The 23,405-nt window shown below is 39.3% G+C and overlaps 1 protein-coding gene and 1 long non-coding RNA gene across 7 annotated transcripts in view; one reads left to right on the top strand and one right to left on the bottom strand.

The window, feature by feature from the left end:
- The window catches only part of ST3GAL3 (ST3 beta-galactoside alpha-2,3-sialyltransferase 3), a 229,502-nt gene extending 207,683 nt beyond the window's left edge, over positions 1-21,819 (top strand). For all 6 annotated transcript variants that reach the window (XM_060773338.2, XM_060773335.2, XM_060773339.2 and 3 more), the window contains one exon: positions 15,597-21,819. In XM_060773338.2, the coding sequence (XP_060629321.2) occupies positions 15,597-15,686 (90 nt within the window). In that variant the 3' untranslated portion in view covers positions 15,687-21,819. The remainder of the gene's footprint in view (positions 1-15,596) is intronic.
- On the bottom strand, positions 1,719-9,602 carry LOC137096986 (uncharacterized). Its single transcript, XR_010909871.1, has 3 exons — positions 9,438-9,602; positions 8,751-8,892; positions 1,719-2,219 (listed from the first exon to the last, which is right to left on the bottom strand). It is a non-coding gene; the product is annotated as an uncharacterized lncRNA (long non-coding RNA).
- Positions 21,820-23,405: the final 1,586 nt, after the last annotated feature.

Raw genomic sequence — 23,405 nt, 5'->3', positions numbered from 1 at the left:
TTACATAAAATTAAATAAAATTTGCTTTAAATCACACCATCTGATTCAAACATATTTCTAACCCTGGACTCCCAAGCATCAGGAAAAAAGAAAGAAACAGGAAAACAGAATTCCTACATTTCGTGGATTCATTCAGGATTTCCTGTTGCCCTGTTCAGGCATTCAGGGTCAGGTTGACACATCAGAAAAGAGACTATGCTAGCTTCAGGCCCTCCATCTTTGCATCCCTCTACATGTGGATGCTCTCTGTACAGAACTTAGTAAAACCAGGCTTTCTCATTATGTAGCAACATGCGTAGAAGAGACTATCCTCTTCAGATGATCACTCTCCATTGAGTAACAGTGGAAGAGACAGAACAAATCCTCTTCTCCCACATTCAAGTAACCCTACCTTGAAAGTCTAAGTAAGGCTTGGGTAGCACTAAAGTATGGTTGGCATTATATGTAAATTAGTCCAGTGGGGGCCCATGTTGGGTTTTTGGTTTTTTTGGACAGGGTGTCTACTACTATCTGATCTATTGGGGTAGGAAGGGAAAAAATCTCTTATAATTTCATGTTGTACAAAATTCAACAAACTGTGCATCTGACAGTCCCATTAGAGTTCCTGTTCTGATAATGGAGAAATGGATGGAATAGCTTGCTAAGGGAACTAGATTGCAGACACACTTTCTCTTTCTGCTAAGCCTAGTTACAAGTTTCAGGAACATGTAAGAGCCCCTCCTTAAATCCCCATTGTTTTTATTCAGGAATAATAAATAGAAACTCTTTCTTTGCTGCTAGTTCTGTGTGTGGGTGCGCGCGCACGTATTCATTCATTCATAGGAGCCTCTCTGGGAATGTCCATCAGCCAGTAATTCTATTGTGCTGTGTCTTAGAGGGAAAAGACCTGCAGGCTACAGCGTGTGTTCTCTAACACAAGGTGTGTCATTGATTTACACGCAATGTCTGCTTGACATCTCCCTGGACACCCTTTAAAGAACCTGTGACTCATCTCTAGGGAATTTCTTCTGAATACATATAAAGGTAGTGAATTGCATTTGTTTGCAGCTGGGTGGAGATGGCCCCTCCTGTGCCAAGATCAAGGGTGATAAAACCTCAGTTAGAAACAAATGGGCTTTCTCTTGTTGGTAGACTGTTGCACTGTGTGAGGTTTCAGGTTTTGTAATATATAAAGGCCTAAAAATGGCTTTAAAACAGAGCAGGGTATTATTGTGAAATGGATCGTGTGAGGCTACCAGCTGTTTATTTTAAGTGTAAGGTTTCTGTATGTGGAAGTTCCCAGATCACCCAGAAGACACACTTCTTCAGTCCAAGTATGATTCATTAAGCTAAGCGATACTGTTCATGAATAACTTTCATCATGTCATTTTTACAGGATAAGATCCCTCAAAATCTCTTTGCAAACAGTCCTAATGGTGCAATCTCACATGATCTTGCTTTTTACAAGCATTGCTTGTGACATGTAGACATCTGCCATCTGTTGAGAAAACTATCCTTGTAGAGATGTAGAGTGAAAAATAAGAAGTTCTTTCAGAATTGGCTGAATTGTGGTGGAGCTCCTAAACTTCTGAGTTAGAGAGACACCATGATAAGTGTGCAATGTTTGCACTAGTAAAGCTATTGTTGAATTGTTAATGATTTTAAGGAATGAAATGTTTGTTTTTGTTAGGTTTTTTTAAAAAAACCTTTTATTTATTTATTTATTTATTTATGGCATTTGTAGCCCGCCTTTCTCATCCTTGCAGCAACTCAAGACAGCTTACAATATTGGCAGAATTTCATGCCATACATTCATAAAAGTAGAATCATAGAGTTTGAATAGACCTCATGGGCCATCCATTCCAAGCCCCTGCTAAGAAACAGGAAAATTGCATTCAAAGCACCCCCGACAGATGGCCATCCAGCATCTGTTTAAAAGCTTCCAAAGAAGGAGCCTCCACCACACTCCAGGGGAGAGAGTTCCACTGCTGAATGGCTCTCACAGTCAGGAAGTTCTTCCTAATGTTCAGAAGGAATCTCCTTTCTTGTACTTTGAAGCCATGTTTCCATGTCCTAGTCTCCAAGGCAGCAGAAAACAAGCTTGCTCCCTCCTCCCTATGACTTCCTCTCACGTATTTATACCTGGCTTTCATGTCTCCTCTAAGCCTTCTCTTCTTCAGCTAAATATGCCCAACTCTTTAAGCCGCTCCTCATAGGGCTTGTTCTCCAGACTCTTGATCCTTTTAATACAGTTAAAAACATTTAACCCAATATTATAAAAACCATATAAAACCATTAAAAACATACCATCACCAGTGTCATCCTTTAAAAAAAGAGAATAAAAAAGAAATGTAATGAACAACATTGCAGCATTTTAGGGTTCATGAATCTCATATTGTAAGATATTTCATTTGCTGTCATAGCCTCATTTATCTCCCTTAACTCTGAATCTACAATATTTTTCCTATTAACCTCATTGGATTGAATGATCTTGCATTCCAGGAAAATTAATTGGACCAGTCTGCTGCTTTAGCAAGGCCTTTTATGTTCAACAGGTCTAGAAAATGTGTGAATCTAGTGTTGGTTTATGCTGGCACCTCAGAAAGTTAGCTTGCTGCCAAGGCATGCTAAGATCAAAGCTTAAGCATATAAGCCTTCTGCAAGCTGATATATTGGAAGAGCTGTCTCATGCCCTGAGTATCAGAAGAGCTGCTGCATCTTATGTCTTAGAAGTTTCTTACCTTGTGTTGGAAATGTGTTTTGAGTCTTTTCGTTACACACTGGTCAGTGATCTATCAATAGTATTGCTATCATTGCTCTTAAGCAAAATTAGTGATTATAATGTTAGAATATGATTGAGGCCATGCAGTCTCTAGTCCCCATTGAATAATGAAACTCATCGAGTCAAACACAGATAGATAGATGTAAAGGGGTTACCTACAGTGACCTAGAGTAGCCTATGCAGCGGTTGAGAGAAGAATTGAGACTCTGGCATTAATTATAACAAATCGGGCTTACCCAGATCAGCTTGGTTTCAGATCCAGTTTCTCTAATAATATTTGAATGCTTATCCCAGTCTTCCCCAGCTACTTGCCCCTCACATGGCCATAGTGGCCAAGGATGAGGCTGGTTATAGTTAAGCACATCTGGAGGACACTAGGTTATGGAAGACTGGGCTAGATTTTAGTGGCAGGAATAAGCCCCATTTGGAATAAGCCCCATTTTTACAGCAGGAAATGCCTCCTTTCAAGGCAGCTGCATATGCCAATGCCTCTTCTAAGGCAATTGTGAATAATAAAATACGTTTGGCTACACTTTTTTTGTGATGACGCTCTCACCCAACAAAACCAATAAACGCATTAATAGCAGTTCAGCTACAGTTGCTTGAATAATTTCAGACCCTCTCTTCCTATGTAGAGTCAGGCCACAGGCAGGCAAATGGAACTGAAGCCATTATAATACAGGGTTAGAACACTTAATGCTTGGTTATTTGTGTTGAGATGTCAGATGGGGTCTAGCATTTTCATTGCATACTTCTTATAGGATTCTCCCAGGTTTGTCCTTTCTTCCCTCTCCAAAATGGTTGTTTGATTAAAGAGGTTGTAGCAGGAATTATTACTGGTAATTTTACAGGATGAATGTTGGTCAGACCTTGAATAACCAAAGGCAGATCAAGAGATGCTTCAGCATGGCAAAGGAGGTACAAAGGCATGTTGCTTCTGGGGGGAAGAGTGAATTGTAGGTATTGACTGAGGCTGTAAGATGGTAAATACATCTTTGAATCTCTATGGATGCCATATTGCAAAAGGGTCAAACTGTGGCCCTCCAGCTGTTTTGGTATACAACTCTCAAAGGTTCTAGCCAGCCTGTTCAATGGTCAGGAATTCTGGGAGTTGGAAGCCCAAACAGCTGGAAGGCTAGAGTTTGAGGATGCCTGATCTAATAGAACCTGCTATGTCAAGAGAATTTTGAGAATTTCAGTTCCCTTGGCATATATCAGAGGTGAAAAGTCTGTGGTCCTGTTGGCATTGTTTGAATTCAGTTCTGGACAGCCCCAACCAATGTGGCCAGCAGTCAGGAATGTAGGGAGCTACTATCTAACAGCTGGAGGGAAACAGCTTTACTACTTCTGGTTCCAAATACATGGCCATGACAAGAACAAGCTGTAAATATGTTAGTTGTTGTTATTCTAAAATCTTTCCTCCTTCATGGGATTTCTATTTACTTCATGTTTATACAGACCAACAGCCAAAATTGCAGGTGGTTTACAAAACCATATGCCATTTCACCCTCAGGGAATTTCCAAATCAAGTTTTCTTGCCTCACCTAAATTGTGTAAAGGAGGAGTTGTGAAACCTTTGACATATAGGGGCACATTGGAGTGTCTAGTGTCTAAAGTGGGCTTCACCATAAATTAAAATGTGACTTAATTGGTCAAAGGTCAATAAAGAAGTATTAACCTGAACTCAAATATAGGGGTCAGTTCACAGACCTTTCCTAGGAGGGGTGCATCAGAAAATGCCTGTGATGAGAGAAAGAGAAAGAAGCCCAGAAGTCAGGGCAGACCGCTCAAATGCAGAAGGAAGAATTACTTTCTCTGTTGGCAGCAACAACTTCCCCATCAATAATCTGGGCAGCCACTTGGAGGAGTCTTGTTAGACTGAACCTATAGGTGCTCATAGTAATCCAAAAGAAATTGTTCCTTTTGTTGCATAAATTTCCCACATCTCTTTGTAGAATCATAGAAATAGAGTTGAAAGAGATCCCAAGGGTCATCCATTCCAACCCCGTCATGCAGATCAGATTATACACACATCAAATATTAACTAAAAGAAAAGCAAATACCAATAATTTTTCTTTCCCACCACATCCTTAAACATTTGCTTTTAATTTTTTACTCACATCCCACTTCCTGTGTGATTAGGTAGTTCAATGCTTACAGCTATAAAACAGCAGCTATCACATAGGTTGAAGCATGAAACTATATAAGCAGACTTTTATTTTAGGTCACTAGCATCAAATATAAAAGTCTACATTTTGAAAGGGAAGTAAATTGCATTCAAATTTTATGAGGCATACAAATGCATGCAAACATAGGACATTGCTATTGGCATTCCTGACTAAAGTACACGCCTTGAATCTATTGCCAAATAGTGAATTAAAACTTTTGTAAATATCATTGATTCAGTGAGTCTACTTTAATAATAATAGGTATATAACTATATAATTTCATTCAAAGACCTGGTAGTAAATGGAGGTGGTTTAGAATCCTTGAGAAGATACAGTGTTTAGATGCTGATTTAATGGTATAGAACAAGAGTGCTGAATCTTTAGAAGATTGTGTGCTTTGTTGTTTAACGGTGCATTTTCCAGTATTGCTGATAAGAATGAAGATCAAGTCTTCATATAAGTAGTTCTATGATTAATGGACTGACAACATGGTGCCCCTCAGGCCTGATGGACAAGCTGCCATGGGAATAGAAGAAACAACACTGGTTGAAAGAAGGATAATCTTCTGGAGCAAGAGGTTAAAGCAGCAAGATCTGCAAAGGGATAATACATTATCAAACTCTGCAGTGATGACTGATGAGGTTCTCCCTAGTCTCTTTTTACAACTCCTTAGACTCGTATTCATCATTTTCTGCTTCTAATAAAAAGCAGGAGTAACATAAATGATGCTCTAGAGAGAGAACTGGTATGCACAGAGCCAGGGGAGAAGGTATCTTAAGGTTAGTGTTGGCCTGTGGACTTTTGAAGTTCAAACAGCCAGGGAGGTCAGTGAGCAAAGAAGCTGTAGACATATAACTATGAAGACATGTCAACAGACGATGCATCATATTCATAGCAACAAAGATTGGGGTGAAATCATACTCAGAGTTAGCCTCTTAATGTCTTCAAGACCTCTTGAAGAGGAGTTGCTACACATCATACGGTGCAGAATGCAACTTTACAATCTTTTTTAATCACCTGGGATGCTTTGTTATATTTTAAGACTATAACGAGGTATGGCAGGCTCTGAGAGCAAGGTCCAGGCAGTCTAAAGTCTACATTAGCAGGGTCCAAACACCAGGGCCATTTAAGAACCAGGTCAAAAGACAATCCAAATGGAGAGGGTTCAACCAGAGAGCAAAAAGTTAGTTAATAGCATGATTGAAGAGAATCCAAAATCAAGCATAAAGTGAATCCAATGGAGGCAGGCACTAGCAGGAGCTGGACCCATTCTGAATATGGCTTCCAACAACTCTCCTTGTTTAAAACAAACCTATAATGCTGAGTTTCCAAATCCCATTGAAGCTTCAGCTGCATGCACTTAGGCAGAAATCCTCAACATGAGGACCTTGTACATCAAGAGTTTATCCTTGCAGGTGGCCACTCATAGTTATTCATCAGCCTTGCTTGTGTTTTCATGCACCAGAGCTCTAGGGCTGACTGGCCTTATCCTCAGACTCAAGTTGTGCTCCCTCTTGGGAAAGTAATCCTGCCACCCTCTGCTCTGAGAGTCCAGGATCTTACAAGCTTGTCCTCTCCTTTGTGGCATCCCTCCAACATGGATGGGACACTATCTATGGCATCTCCATATCAGGTGATGAGTGTTATTTTAACTTCTTCATTCTGTGTTATTTCATTTACAAGAACCTGGGACAAAGAATCCTGCCCACATCAAATCATCCCCCTTTTACTGTGATAGACTTCATGTACAATTAAAATAAATAAAAGAGATGGTTAGATTTTGAAACAAGTACAAAATGAGACATGTACAGTATCTGATACTAAATTGTATATCAGTGTACCTTTTTTGTTCCCAATGTTAGCCTCTGTGTTAATCCCAAGAGGGCAGGTTTCTTCAAAACTGTTTTGTCTTTGGACCCATTATTCGGGTCATATAGGACTGCTAGAATTGCCGATTTAATTAAAAAATAAAAGCAACCACAACCCAAGCTTTAATTTTGTTAAATGCCTGGAGCTTTCTGAATATAATTATATTTATGTAATAAATTTTTTTTTTTACATAAATAAGCCTTGGAAATCAAAGCTGATAGTGGTCATTGAAAAAATTTGAGCTGTGTTTTGAAAAACAAATTGAACTTACAGAGAAGAAGCCTAAAAAGTAGGAGCACTTTCTGATAACATTATTTAAATCAGAAATGGTTTCGGTAGGGAAAACAATTATCAGGCAAAGTAATAACTTCACTATCTGTCCTAATCCTTATATGCCTTTCTGCCTCTATATATTTGTTTCTTTGCTGTGTTTTTGATAATCCCACTTATCTCTCAGGAGAAAACAGAATTTTTCAAATAATTTTGCTATGACAACCCAGAAATGAATATAATATGCCCAGTTTCTTAGTTGAGTTCCAAACTAAGTGTATTGAATTTTAGCATTGTGGTATACCATAAATTCAGATTTCCAGATGTCCAACATGCAGGAACATATTTTTTTGCAGTCTCAATATGCAGTATTCCTAGATTCTTCTTGTGAATTTTCCACAATGTTGTCTCTCACATCTTAGGAACTGCAATACATACTTTTTTAACCTGGATCTTTTGACTGTGATCAAAACATCAACATGGTTTTTCTCTGAAAGATGCCATCTAGTGCTTCCTTTCCTCAGTTATTAATTCAAACCTTGGTTTTCTTTGATTATATCAAACTTCTATCTCTAAGAACCTCTCTCTCTCTCAAAACTACTTTAGATGAGATGCATAGCCTTGTATAATTGTAACAGGCTTGGAATACAAAGATCCATATTCTATATTTAGAGCAGAGGTGGGTAAAGAATGGCTCTCCAAATGTACTTGGATTGCATCTTACAGGATTCCTTCAATATTAGCTACAGTTGATTAGAGTTGCTGACTAGCAACATCTAGAATGCTACCAGTTTGCCAAGCCCTGAGTTAGACCTTTCTAGAGCCACAGATGTTACTCTGCTTTGTGTCCCTAAGTTTCAGAATAAGCTTAACAATCTTTTCTTTAGTTTACCAACCTGTCTTAGAGATGGTTAAGAAAGCAGAAATGAGTAGTACCCGTGTCATCATCAGCTGAGGGCAGTGGGGAGAACTGTGATTAATTTGTGCTACATCATTTAGGGTGGTTATTGATGGAGCTAAGTCAACTGGATATATGCAGTATGTTTTGAAAAGAAGGTAAATAAAAGGCAGGTGAAAGAGAAAGGGGCTTCCAAACTTATTGTACATTACAGATCTGTGAAAGCATATATAATAGAAAATGTGTAAAATTTAAGGTGTTACAAGATTCTTTGTACTTCGACTGTTTAACTCTCCATAACAGAAATGAAACATTGGATTTCAGTGCCTTAAGGAAAGTAAAAAGTAAGGCATATCCTTGTTTTCAGACAATGCTGCTTTGAATTTCTGTTCAAGTTGGACCAGAAATTTTATGACATATGCATCATTATTAGGTGATGACATGGTAGCAGTAGGGTATCGTCCTTGGAACAGTTCGTTTTCCAATCCTAGAAGCAGCCTTTTAGACTTATATAATAGATCAGGGCAATAAAGAGATATCATGAGCAAAACTGCATATCACTTTTATATACAGTACCGTATTTACCAGAATCTAATGTGCCATCAAACCTAATGTGCATTTCAATTTTTAATACCTTGAAACTAAAAAAAAATATGCTGGGAAATGTAATGTGAGCAACAAGCATTTAACTCCTTCTAATTTGACCAAAAAGGTATATATTCCAGTTGCTGTACACTTAACCTCCTTCTTTAAAAACAAAAGTATTAGAATACCAAAGACTTACGTTTGGCTGCAGTGCCTGTGCATACAAGAAGTTGTCCATGTTTCCACATGTTTCCTCTTCTTTCCCCATTGGATAGTAGGAGTTCCTGCCTGGGGTGGTTTTTTGCCAGCCATGTGGAGGCACAGTCAAACTGAATTTGTTTCTGTTGGTTAGGTTAGGAAGAGTCCTCATTAGGAGGATTTATTCATTTTACTAGATCCACTATAATCCTGGTAATGATTATTAGCTCACACCTATCTAACACTGTTTTAGCAATCTGAGGTCAGGAAGAAGAAAATTGGAATCTTAACTCCTCATTGTAGTAAAACTAGGAGTTGATACACATTTTCTCTGGAAGTAAATTGAGCTAAATTGAACTGGTTTCTGAGGCCTCTTCTACACTGCCATATAATCAGGAATATCAAAGTAGGTAATCTGGATTTTACATGACAGTGTAGAAGGGGCCTTCGTAAGCATGTTTAGAACTGGGATATCAGAGGAGGAGGAAAAAAAAGAATGTCCATGATTATGTGCAAGTACAGTCACTAGAAGAGTCTCTGGATTGTTCTAATTAGTGCTATCATATTAATTTCCCTTTCTCAATGGTAGAATAGGGTGAACAGTGGAAAATATATAACTGTCTGTCTACCTCATACATGCACTTATATAGAGAATTTAGTAGGAATTTCGGCATTCCGCATGTCTTACCTCTGAATGATATTGTAGCTATGTGCATGCAATTTGCCATTCAAGGTTAAAAATATAGAAGTCATCACTCTTGTTTTACCCATTATTCTCTATTTTCTTTTTCTCCCCAAGATGACACTTGTACTTTAAAAACAAACTCCTTTGTTACAAATCTCTATGCAAGAGACGTCCAGAAAAGAAAGAAGGCACTGAATACTAAAATCAGTGCAAAAGACGTCAGCAGGGGTGATAATACATGGTACTAGTTGGCCAGAGGAAAGCTTCGGTGGAATTAAATTGGTTATCCCCAGATGGTCATGAGGGAGCTTTTGCTGTAGCCTTGCTGTAGGAGAATTTTCATGACATATGGCTGGCTTTGAGTTAGGTGGCAAATGCATTAGTACTAGGACATTTCAGGAAATGTTCCTGGCCCTAGTCTGCCATTCTTAAGCAATGGGAGCCATCGACTTATGGGTTTCTCTGCTGTGATTTAATCTTTATAGGATTTTGGTGTACTAGCTATCAAGATAAGTATGTCTGATAATAGGGGTCCAGCAACTGTAATGAGGCTAATTGGCCGTGGCTGAGCAGCTTTTCCTCATGTAGGATTGGTTTATTATGTATCTGTATTGAACCCTTACATAGTTTTTAACTCATTACCTGTAATAGGAGATAAAAGTTAGACAATGCAAGCAAGGAAGTACATGTTCCCTGGTTAAGTATATTATTTTCAAGGTCACATGCTTAATTAGATAAAAATGCTAAGAGGGCTTTGTTTCAATCATATTATTTTTGCCATTCCTACAGATGCCCCCCAGCCACTTTCTCTCATAGTCACAGTGAGTGCAGTTAGAATCACAAAGAATACATTTTGTCTTTTGTTCTTCAGAGCAGCTTTCTTTCTTGTTCCCTTGTTTGACTGAACGCAATATCAGACAGTACAATCAAGACTGTAAACAGAGGAAATCCTATCTAGATCCCTAGGGAGCAGGTATGGGGAGCTTTTTATACCATATGATGAATTCTGGCTTGAACACAGAAAAGTCCTCTGCTTCTGCCATCCCTTTAGTTCATCATTAAGTTTGCTTGCACAATGAAAATAGGGGAAAGCGGAGTGAGCCAACACTATTGATTAGTAGACTACAAGTGTGTTTCTCCTGGATTCAGTGCCATAGGTTGCCTGGGACTAATAATACCCTAGCAATATGGTTTCTCATCAGAAGCCCTGAGTTGGGACTTTTTGAAGAAATACATGTGAGCACTGGACCCAGCAACACCACCTAACTAAACTGTTTCTTGCAATTAAATGTTGTTTCCCATAATGATTCTGTCCACTAAAGCAGCAGTCCAATGAAGAGATGACAGCAAAATAAAGGTAACAGAACAATAATACCATGCATCCATGGAACCAAACTCTCTTTTGAAACCCCGTTCATGTTTGCATATGCAGTTAGTTAGTAATAGTCTTCCTATGCTACAAAGAGTAACACAAAGCCCACAAATAGCAAAACAAAAACATCCATAAAATCAGGGAAGGTAGAAGGACAAATAGGAGAGCTAATCATATCCTCCTTCTGGCCCACCTGAAAGAACTGTAGTCCAGCATAAATCTTTCTTTAAAAACTGCAGCAAAGCAAAGGGAGAAATGGCTCAACATGCATATGATCTGATACATGCTAAGGTACAGTTAGAATAAGTTGCAGCAATTACAGAAAGAGTTGACATTGGGTTATTCCTATGAATATGCAGAATTCCCATACCACTAGCTTGCAGCGCAAATTGTCAGTGCCCTTACGGTAAAAGCCTGCCAGGAGCACATGGGGTGCTGAATCTAATAGTTAAATAGCCAGTATGTGTTTCAAAAGTACACTGGTTGCTTGGACTTCTTTTTGTTTTTCTTAGCAACTTCAGCACTTCCTTTTATGCACTCCACCCTCATCATCCTTACTCTTCGCATCAAAGTTAAGCTCAGGAATGCAGTTTTATTTGCTTGATTAGCCCTGCTTGTCATTTGGAGTAAGATTTTCTTCTATAATTGGTAACTTGAAATAGTGCTGAAGATGAGCCTCCTGTCTTCTCTGTGAATTGCCAATGGCAACACTAGCTAAGTGTTTTGAGCAGAGCTTAGAAACGTTTCTTTTCTTGAATACAGCTCTTCCTCTGCCAACATAATCAGTGGGGAGCTGGAAGGTATCGGCCAGAAAAAAAATGTGTTTTGAAGTGGGAAGGGGATATTTAGCAGCTGTAATGCAACAACAACAGTAATAGTGATGATGGTATCAATAACAACAGCATCTTCTGCTGCTTTCCCAAGCTGTGTTGGTCTTCTCTGATGTTTTCAAGGAGGAGTGTTCCCCAGGATTAGATTAGTCTTGGGAATTTGTTCTTGAATGGTATGTAGTAGCCTGTAATCCCACATACAATTAGCAAACAGTACAGTGGAGGCAAGTTGGATGATGTGATCTGTACTTGTCTTTGAATGTACCTTCAAGTCACCTATCAACATATGGTGACCCTATAATTTGTTAGTGTTTTCTATCCAATGTTAACCAGGGTTCACTCTACTTAGCTTCCAAGACCAGGCAGGGGCTGCTGCCTTTAGGGTATTTAGGACTTTTCCATCTGCCTTTAAAAAGTGCCAAAAAACACAGTTAGACTATATGAGACTGTGAAAGTGGCTGCTTTTTTACTTTATAGTGGCAGTGAACAGAAATGTACTAATGAGAGACAGGTGTCAATGAATGACATTGGGGCCATGGATGTGACGTGGACACTCAAGGATGCATGGATAAAGATTGTTATCCACAGCTTTTCTAAACTTGGTCCTTATGTCAGTGAGAGACTGCTTGGCATTCATTTTTCAGCTGTCAGTTTATGTCAGTTAGATAAGATGCCTGCCTACCTAACTCTCTTTGGGAACTTCCTCTCTCCTTCCAACAGTGCATCTTAATTGCCCTTGCAAAACAGTGGGTATTTTGTCCCCAGAGTTGGCAGTTTCGCTTCACTGAAAATATGACTGATGTTCTGCCTGGGTATTAGAAAACTAGTTTAAAAAATTGAGCTTTCTTGAATTATATGTGAAGAGGTCAGTTCTTGTGCAGAGATAGATGCTCTTCCAGGCCTGCCTTGTATAAAGAATATATACTTAAAGTATAAAGAGATAGAAAGCATTTGGCTGAACCTGTCTGCAGAGCTGAATAAAGTTTTTGAAAAACCCGGACGCCAGCCTCAATAAGAGTGTCAAGGACCTACGGCACAGAACATAGCGCTTTGCAGAAAGTCATTACTACTCTGCAACAGCTGCCCAGGCTTTTCTCCACAAGAAGATGGGGATTTTGTGTATGTGTTTCCTGAGTCCTTCGGAGAACAGGGAATATATCCCAATGACCTCCATTCCGCCTTTGTTGCTCACTCTCTGCCAGCCGTGGCACGAGATAGCGATTAGCTGTCTTCATGGCCCCGTAATAACCATGTCTGAAATGTTCTGCATGATTAACCTATTAGATACAGTACAGCTCCCAGCATTCTCAAACTCTGTTCCTGTGTGTTTTGTAGTATCCAGAAAAGAAGTTGATGAGAAGGAAAGAAAAGTAGCAGTGCAAATCCCGGAAAAATATTCTTTCATCACTTCTGTTCTGTAGTACTGGCTCCTGCATTTGTACCCATAATGTAGTACAGAAGTGATGGAAGAAAAGTCTCCCAGGATGAGTGGGGCGTGCTTTCTTAGTATGGAACAAGGTCTTACATCCCTTGTTTTTGTGCTATGAAGCAATGTGTGAGTCAGTTGTTTCAGCAGATGCAACTGAAAGTGTATAAGAAGAACTGAATAAAGTAAAGCAGCAGAAACTTTGGCCTTCATAATCATTTACTATTGGCTATCCTGGCTGTGATTTCTGCAAATTGAAATATCTGGAGAGACAAAGATTTCCTGTCCCTTGGTTAGGATAAGATCAGGAAGGAGTATTTGAGAGTCTAGATTTGAGATAACTATAATAATGTCTGTCTGTCTGTCTGTCTGACTGTCTGTCTGTCTAGCTAGCTAGCTAGATGAATGTGCTGCATAAACATCTCTGTTTATTTCAGCCAAACTCACAATAATGGATGATCCAGGAAACTAATTAGTGCAAACATCTTAATGCTTGGGCTCCTGGGGAGCAACAAGCCTCTAGATCAGCCTTTCTCAATCTTTTTATCCTTGAGGAGTCCTTGAAATAATTGTCTGGTTCCAAAGAACGTTTGCTTAAAAAATGTTATATCTACAACTCAAAAAGCGTTTCCCCCAATCACAATCTCTCATTAAAGCCCTGGCAACTCTAGAGCTTTAGGAAACCCAATTAAGAAAGTCTGCTCTTAATTCCCCTGTACCATCATTTTAGTAAGGCAAGTTTGAAAGCTAACTTGTAGTAAAGCATGCATCTTTTACAAATGCTCATCGAAATTGAATATGGATGATATGATATAGGAATGGTATGATAAGAGGATTTTACATATATTCTTTTGATGTAGGGTTCCACGTTAAGATAGAAGCACTAAGAAAATAGCCAGCAGTAGATAGGATAACTTGAAGATCTCTCATATACAGGGTTGCCATAAGGTGAAGTCAGCTAGAAAGCATTTAATAACAAGAAATAATGATAACTCTTACAAGACAAGATAAGAAAACTTGACCACAACAACTTTAAAACTAGACTCTTGTTAAAAAAAATAGATTGGCAAATTCTAACTTAAGCAACAACCACATCCCTCAAAAAAAGTAAACATCTCACCACCCACTTAGCAGAACGTGGGAGAAGCTTTCTGTCCTGTCTGTCTTCTTAGTTCTCCATTTATAACGTTATTGCCCTTTCTCATTTTACATGTATGCACAGCACTTTCCATTTCCTTGTTAATCAACATTGTTAACTTTATTTAGATCCTGCCTTTTTTCAAAAAAGGGGGGAGGAGGGCTCAAAGATGGCTACAAATTAAAACACCGTTGAAATATTTAACGTACATAGCTAAAACATACACAAGATTAATATTATTAAAATGCAATTGAGCCATCAATAGTGTTAAAAACAATTTGCAATATATAATTAAGATCAGTTTTTAAAAGAACATTTTTAAAAAATGGTATCGCATTCTGTTAAAAGCCCTTGGTTAAAAAAAATCACTTCTTCAAAATTTGTCATGTTTGTTTGCCAGAGAAAGGGCAACGAAAAGAAGAGGACATTGAAAAGTTCTGAGACAGCCACCAAAAAGGCTGTGCCCTCCATCTCTAACAGAGATGCCTGTGATGGCAGTGGGATTGAGCGAAAGACCATTCCTAAGGCTCTCATGGCCCACCCAGGCTCATATAGTGAGAAATGGTCTTTCAGATAGTTGACACCTAAATCTTGTAGAATGATACACAGATATTTGAATTGTGATTGTAAACTCAGTGTTAGGTAGTAGAGCTATTGTAGCAAGGGAATCATACTTCCCTTTCTTGTCCTTGTCCCTCTCTTGCAGATATATCCACATTCTCCTCTGTTTGCATTCATCTGTCTCTCTCTCTTCTTTCTTTTCTTTCCTTCTATTCTTTCTTTCCTTCTTTTCTTTCTTTCTTTCTTTCTTTCTTTCTTTCTTTCTTTCATATCATTCTATGAATGACATGTTCTGTTAATGTTAGATGCATATATTAGTGCTCAAGACGTCTACCCTGTTTTATCTGAATGGTCCTTTTGTAAGGTCTAAGGAAGACCTGAGACTTGATGTCACTTTTCTAAGTATGTGTGTATTGCATATAGAAGAAAAAGAATAACCAAAATTATGTACCTGCAAATCTGCCACACCAACTGAAATGAATGGCATATAGGGGAATGTGGGAAATTGGATCTCCCTGTTTGAAACTGGCAATTTGATCTGAACACTGCAAAGTAAGATTCAAATAAAAATTCAGGAAGCTGTAGGTGCTCATCTCCATGCTGCTTTGTGATAGTATAGAGTAGGGAGGAGGCCTCTGTTCAGGCCTCCTCCTCCAGAAATTTATTTTAAAAATATTTTTGCTTCCTTCTTTTGAGTTGGAAAATTATGTAATGTAAGATTCTGCAAACAAAACCTGAAGACTATCAATAGAGAAATATGGATATGGTTGTCATTCATATTTTTGTGATTCATCTTCTCTTTATCCTTTTCTTCTCCCAACCAACTCCTTTACAGTCATGGACCCACAACATCCAACGGGAAAAGGAGTTCCTACGGAAACTGGTGAAAGCCCGAGTAATCACAGACCTCACTAGTGGAATCTGAGGAGGCACGGCCACTTTGCTGAAGGACACAGCCCCATGCAGACAGCTGAGGACAAGGGCAACAAGAGGTCTTTGGCAAGAGGCCCAGCTTCTTAGAGACACAGAGTGCCCTTAGAAAGTCTCCCTGGCTTGCTCTATCTGCCTGTATCAAAGCTGGCAAGGGAGCAGTGGCTATTGGCCTGAGGGTCAGATCCTTCAAATGAAATTGGAGGTGGACATGATGTTTGAGATGGAACCTCATTGAGGAGAACAAAAAAAAGTTGGGAAAACAAAACAAACATGTGCCAAATGGAGCAAGAGCCACGCCAGAGCAGCAGCGTCTTGAATGTATAAGATGCATTATTTTATATAAAGAGAGATTGAGAATCACAGAAAATATATCAATGTGCAAAATGTGGCCTAGCCTGTGCACAGGCCACATGGGACACCTGACACTGTGTTGCACTTAGCCTGTCTCTGTGCCAGCCGAGCCCCTTGGAGGGGACTGGGTCCGTCCAAGACTTGTCCGTTGGTGCTGCTATAATTTAAAGGTATTGTGGCCTCTCTTTGCCCTAGAAGGAGCAACCAAGGAGCCTACTGGATCTTTCAACTCTGTTTCTGGTGAAGCAGCTGCTGCTGCCAATGTTCACCTAACAGAATTTTTAGTCTTTATTCATGAAGCTCACCTCATTGAGTTGGGGAATCTCTACCTGTTTGACAGGTTTGCTGCAGTTCCTGCTGAGAGATACCCCAATATTTTTTTCCTGTGGCATCCACATAATGGGTTTGAAGAGTCCAAGTGATTGTTTTTTGTTTGGGAAGGGAATAATTTATTTTTGGATCAGGTAAGAAACAAAGATTTCTCAATGTTCGGCAGCTAATGGTGCCAGCAATGTTTCAGTCATTCTGTTGTACTCTGGCCTAAGTGTCTATTATCTTGATAATGTTTAAGCTCCTTTGGGGACAATAGTAGAGATCACTGAGCTGACATCCAATTTTGGTTTTTGGCTTCTGTATATCAGGTGTTTTGTTTTGTTCACATTTTCAAATTTTTCTGTATCCCTTGTAAGGAGACAAGAGTGTGTTTATTACTCCTCTGTATTAAGTCTCTGATGCAGTTTTTGCACAATTGTGTAACATTTGTTTTCGAAAGTTTAGAAATAGGGCCGTTCTACACTGCCATATAATCCAGAATATCAAGGCAGATAATCCATATGATCTGCTTTGAATTGGATTATCTGAGTCTACACTGCCATACAATCCAGTTCAAAGCAGATAATCTGGATTGTATACAGCTGTGTAGAAGTGGCCATACATTGTGCAAAGTGACCAAACAGTGGAGTGAATGGGATGACTCTATGGATCTGTCCACCTAAGAAGTATTTTTTGATTCAGTTATTAATTTGTCCTATTGTAAGATAGTGCATTTATAATTCGCATTGATATTAACCTAAATGGTACATATGAATGAATTAAGTAGCATTTGCTTAGTTGGAGCAAGAATTTGGACAATTTCCCTCATGCAAAGCTAATGAATATGTATCCTGTTTGTACCAAGGATGCCAGCCTGCATTTTACCTGCTCCCCTCCGCCAGCTGAGTTAGAATGCTGTTTAAAAGGACTCCGGTAATCTGTCGAACAAGGAGCAGAAATGGTACTCAGAAATGTAATATCATAGTGCCACTGGTTAATGGTGTAACAATGCTTAGCTATATTTCCATTCACCCTCTGTAGGTTACCATCCCAATCTGTGAGGGAAATGCTGGCATTTTCCCTTTCCCCTGAACCAAGCGTCATAATCTGAAATATTCTGTATAAGAGGTGAGCTGAGTCTTGCAGTGCTTCACAAGTTTTCAGGTTTCCTTGTGTGTATCAAAATCAAAGGTGGATCCTTATGAGGGAGAATAGCTATTTTGCTCATGATCATGATAGACACTACCATATAAAATCCATGATAGTACACTACCATATAAAATCCAGATTATGTGATTTGAATTGGATTATATGGCATGTAGATTCATATAATCCAGTTCAAAGCAGATAATGTAGATTATCGGCCTTGATAATTTGGATTATATGGCAGTATAGAGGAGGCCTTAGTCTTCAAAAAGCCTATCCAATGAAGAATAATTTGGTATAGTATAAATGCTGAGCTTATAACTGGCCTTTCTTTATACATTGCATAATTTATGGAATTTGCTGTCACAAAATGTGGCAATGTCTGCTAGAGAACAGATGGCTACATGGAGATTAGAAACATTTAAGGGGAATAAGGCATTCGAATACAAATTTTTGATCTCAATATTTGGGAAGCAACACCAGGATTCAGCTATTTACTTTATTGCTCTGCTTGATCATTCCTTGTAGGTATCTGCTTAGTTACCAGGGAAAGCAGAGTGCCTCACTTGATGTACCTTTCATCTGATCCAGCAAGGACTCTTCTTATGTGCTTCAGGCTACAGATTTGGCCTCATGGATTTGTTCCTGTCCTATATTCATTCAGTGTGTCAGTCAAAGATAGACTTTCTGACTTGGCCTCCAGGGGGCAAGCATGACAATAGCAAGTGGTTGGTTTCAAAAGTGTATATTGGAAGTAATGTGCTGTTTCTCCAGATGCCTGTGTAAAATTGATGGTATCACCTGGATAAGTATATGTATATATCTGCATTGACATTTTATATGTTTATGCAGAAGGGATGTGTTCTGTGATAAGAGCACAGGTCTTATTAGTTCATCTGATCATCCACTAGAATATTATATGGCTTCTGTAGGAATATTAGTGGTTTAGCAACTCCCAGTGAGTTACAGATTGTTGCTGGACAGACAGGAGGGCTTATAAAGAAAGATAAGCAGATAAATCTCTAGATGGAAGCAAAGTGACACAAGCGAACTGCTAGTAGGAGGAACTATCCCTAATGTGTGTAGAGGGATGCTGCGAAAAAGACACACTTAAATGTGCCTGTCAAGCTCATCCAGGGCCATTCCACACAGGCCTATATCCCAGAATATCAAGGCAGAAAATCCCACAATATCTGCTTTGAACTGGGTTATCTGAGTCCACACTGCCATATATTCCATTTCAAAGCAGAAAATATGGGATTTTATTCAGCTGTGTAGAATGGGCCCCAGTTTATTCAAGGCACCCTATGCTAGGTTAGCCAAATGCAAAAGAGGATTGGTTTCCTCCATTTTTAATAGCTATGTAGAGGAAGGATTTCTGCCTTGTGTGATCAAGCAAGATATCCCTGCTGAAATTCTTTGTTCTACATAGTTGTTAACAAATACAGGAACCCTATCCTCTAGTCTTTGTTGTACATCTTAACTCCTTTCAAACTGCACTCTATGTGGAATGGACAGATAGTGTGATTTACAGGAAAGAAGCCCATGGCCAGGCCAAAAACAATGTCCCTTTCCTTCCAAGACAATCCCATTGTACATTGATGCTGCCTCTCTCCACATTGGTACAAAATAACGTCCTGAATATGTTGGTACTAAATAGTGTTTGTGGACAAGGATGTTGGATTAACATTTAAATAAGAGAGTAATGGATGAGATTCTAGATCAGCTGCCTCATTTGGAACATTGTTAAGGACACTTAAGTAAGTACAGTCTTCTGGTGCAACTCACTGAACCCTTGTCTTTCTGGCCAGCAGCCACTGCAAGCAACACCAGCCTGTTCTTTTGCTGATTTGGATTCTATAGACCAATGTTTCTATCCTTTCTCCTGCCAGCAATCTCCAGTGTGACAATCAGAAGCAAGGTGTCAGTCATAATTGCTCTCTTTTCTGCCAGTTTATGTGGCAGAATCTCTGTGATCTTGATGTATTTGGAACTCGGCTGTCTTTCAGTGCATGCCTTTTCCAGTCCATTAGTCACGCACCTTACTCAGGCATTAGGAAAAGACAGGTATTTATTAAGAAATGTTGCTCTCCAGAGTATCCCATCCTCTGCTAAGGTGCTTTCTCTAGCAGAGAAGAAAAACAATCATTGCTCATTTTCAAACGTTAATTCCATTGTCTAACTGCAAAAGGTGAAACTGGGTGTGCTGAGACTAGGACATAGTCACCACCTTTAGCTTCCCAAAAGAGGCAGGGCTTCCTGCTGGTATGCCAATTAAGCCTTCTGCCTCAGGGTTAGAGGGAGACCAATCAATTTTACTTAATTATGCATTACAAATTATGTGAAACTGACTATTATTACTCTAAATTGAGTAGTGCTATCTCTCTGATAAAGAAATCTTGGTGATTATAATCATACGACTATTAATTAGTTGATCATATTTGCATATAAATAAGTTCTGATGCAAAAAATATTTATTTTGGTTTCTGGTGCCCATCTGTGATTTTTCAAAAAGACATACTTTCTTGTTTGATAAAGGAGAGTATTAAGATACTTGGAATGTTCAGTTTGTGTAAGTTCTAGTGTTTAGGAAACACTTAAAAATATTTTGCTGAATTCATTGCATCACCTTTTTAGTTACTCAAACATTGTATTATTAGTCTAGACCAGGGGTCCTCAAACTAAGGCCTGTGGGCCGTATACGGCCCTCCAAGGTCATTTACCCGGTCCTTGCTCAGGGTCAACCTAAGTCTGAAACAACTTGAAGGCACACAACAACAACAACAATCCTATCTCATCATCCAAAAGCAGGCCCACACTTTCCATTGAAATACTAATAAGTTTATATTTGTTAAAATTGTTCTTCATTTTAATAATTGTATTGTTTTTAAGTGTTTTTTGCTCTACAAAGAAGATATGTGCAGTGTGCATAGGAATTCATTCATGTTTTATTCAAATTATAATCTGGCCCTCCAACAGTTTGAAGGACTGTGACCTGGCCCTCTGTTTAAAAAGTTTGTGGACCCCTGGTCTAGACCTAGTGATTCCCAAACTCTAATCCTTCAGGTGTATTGAACATCAACCCCTAGAAGCCTCAGCTGCCTTGTCCAATGATCACGGATTCTGAGGGCTGAAGTCCAAAACATCTGGAAGACCCAAATATGGGAATCACAATCCCGTGTACAATCCTATACAGATGGGAATCTGGAATGCAGAAACAGGAGTTTGCCCAGGACAACCCAGTTGTACATTGGGATGGTGAAGGTACTGCAGAAGCAGTGTTCCTGCTATTCCTTCCCTTCTCCTTTCCTGGAAGACCTTTGGAGTCTGTTGTGGCTTCCTCTAGAGCAGTGGCTTCCAACCTTTGGTCCTCCAGGTGTTTTGGACTTCAACTCTCATAAATCTCAGCCATTTTACCAGCTGTTAGGAATTGTAAAAGCTTAAGTCCAAAACACCTGGAAAACCAAAAGTTGGAAACTAGTGCTCTAGAAATCACTGCTGTAATATCGATTGGGATCTCAACACAGTTGCCTTCAAGCACTTTCTGCAGAAATTCTGTGAACCCAGACATTGGCCACAATCCTGTTGGTGCCTTACTCTGGTGTAAATATCGTTGCTTGAGCAATTGTGCTTTTAAGTATGCTGCGCAAAGGCAGTATCCTAATTGGGGTTGCCTAAGCATTGTTATTATGGTGTAACCATTGTACTATCAGTTGCATAACAGTGCAATTCAATAACTTCAACATAGTGACACTGACGTAATTCTGTGATATGTAACATTGAACAGGTTCTAAGCCTAAGCATGTGACAATTCCTACATTTAATGCCAGTACAATTCTGTGACTGTTTCTTCAATATCAGAACCTTTACTTTGCAGGTTGTTTTGTATGCTTCATTGAGAATATGGCAAGTCTTTCCTAGCATAACATTTTTTTCTGCAGCTCTTGGACAGGATAAGGAGATGTTTCCCTGAGCCCACAGATCCTCAGTAAGAGATGCTTGCTTGTACTTACTTATTGTCTATGAACACTGTCTTATATCATCCAAGGAGTACAGAGTATTACAAGGAGTACTGGGCCTTTGCTGGCACAATTTGCAGAGGGACTGAAGCAGAGTGTGTTCGGCGGAGAAGGAGCCCATTCTGCCAATGTGCTTGGGAAGAAGTAATAGACCATCCAGACTTTATTCAATAATGTAGTTTCTGTTGTTTGGACTTTCCTTGTAGTTAGGGAAGGGAAAATGGGATGTCTAAACTTCCAAATCACTTGTGACATTCATATCATGGAAGCAATAAAAATTAAAAAAAACATTTAAAAGTATTTTTGGATCTCAGTTTCTGACTCTTTCCCTGTACTCCCCAAAATGAGAAAATAGGTGGATGCATACAAACAAGTGGGCCCTAAGTTGTTTCTGGCAGAAAAGGTCTTCCTTTATTTTCTCAGGAAAACACAAACAGTGAAAAAATGCATTCTAAAAGATGGAAGCCTTAGATGTGTAATGTCTTTTTTCGAGTACATCCACAATTTACCCTGGCTAAGCCAACCCTATTGGAGCTTCAAAACCTGTTGCGTGCTGCCATACCTTCAAGAGATGTGAATACAAATCTGTATGCTCCCTTATGTACATGAACTTCAGAGCTCACCAATGGTCCACACTGTATGTTCTTGAACAAGCCAATTGAGAAAATGAGGGTGCTGCAGAGAATTGCCTGACTACAACCCCTACAATTCCTTACAATTATCTCTACTTTCTAAGACTGGCAGGAGTTGTAGACCAAAATACCCGAACGACCACAGTTGCCCAGCTCTGATCTACAGAGTGGTACTTTGAGTCAAGTCAATTAAGATGTGGGCAAAACGTCAGAAGAGAATACTTCTGGAACATGGCCATACAGCTCAGAAAACTCACAGCAAAAAAATTAAGTATGTTTCTGTTGCAATTCCTGAACAGTCCTATGAGGTTGCCATTTTTTTAAAAAAATGATTTTAGTCCTGAACCACTTGTACATTGAGCAAGTTATGCTTTTTCCAAATAGGTTACAAGAGGATTCACCTGCCTTTTGCAGGCATGAAAGTATTGCAAGATTTACATTCAGTATATGCAAGAAAACAGAGTATAAAGCCTTCTCTGTCTCCTGTGATCAACTAAAATTGTGTCTTAAAATCTGACCCTGATGCCATACAGAGTTTCCAGACATTCCACACTAAAGTATTCCTGTTACCAGACCTGTGCCCCATAATGCTATTACTGGTTTTGCCCCCATGTTGGTCATATGGCTGCACAATAGTTACAAGCCTCTCAGTGGATGTTGCCATTCCATCACTACTGAGAAGAACCCCAGCACCAGTACCGTGGGATTTTGCTATTGATTCAATAACAGGGGAATATTTTTACATTATTAGTCTTAACACTTCTCAATTTCAACACCCAAATTACAGATTAGAGCAGTGGTATGCAGAGAAAAATTTCCACTCCAAAAAAAAGGTGGTCATACTCAAAAGTAAAACCTTGCACATACAATCTTCTGATAATTATATGCGTAATATATGTGAACCACTTGTCTAACTACTTTAAAGCAGGTATAGGCAAACTCAGGACTGGGGGCCAGATGCGGCCCCTTGGGCTCTTTTCTCAGGCCATCTTCTCTCTCACTATCTGATTTTTCCTTACTTCTCTCTTTCCTTCTTCCTTCCCTCCCTTTTTCTCCCTCCCTCCTTCCTTCCTTTCCACCCTTTTATCCTTCCTCCCTTCATTCCTTCCTTCCTTCCTTCACTTTTTCCTCCCTCCCTTCGCTTGATCCCTCCCTCCCTTCCATCCTTTTCTTCCTTCCTTCTCTTTGTCTTCCTCCTTTCCTGCTGGGGGATGTTTAGCTGGGAGAAGAGAAGGTAGAGAGGGAACATAA

The sequence above is a fragment of the Anolis sagrei genome, chromosome 4 (assembly GCF_037176765.1).
Source record: "Anolis sagrei isolate rAnoSag1 chromosome 4, rAnoSag1.mat, whole genome shotgun sequence".
NCBI lineage: Eukaryota > Metazoa > Chordata > Lepidosauria > Squamata > Dactyloidae > Anolis > Anolis sagrei.
The sequence above is the reverse complement of the archived record's forward strand: the minus strand, read 5'-3'. Positions and strand labels throughout refer to the sequence as shown.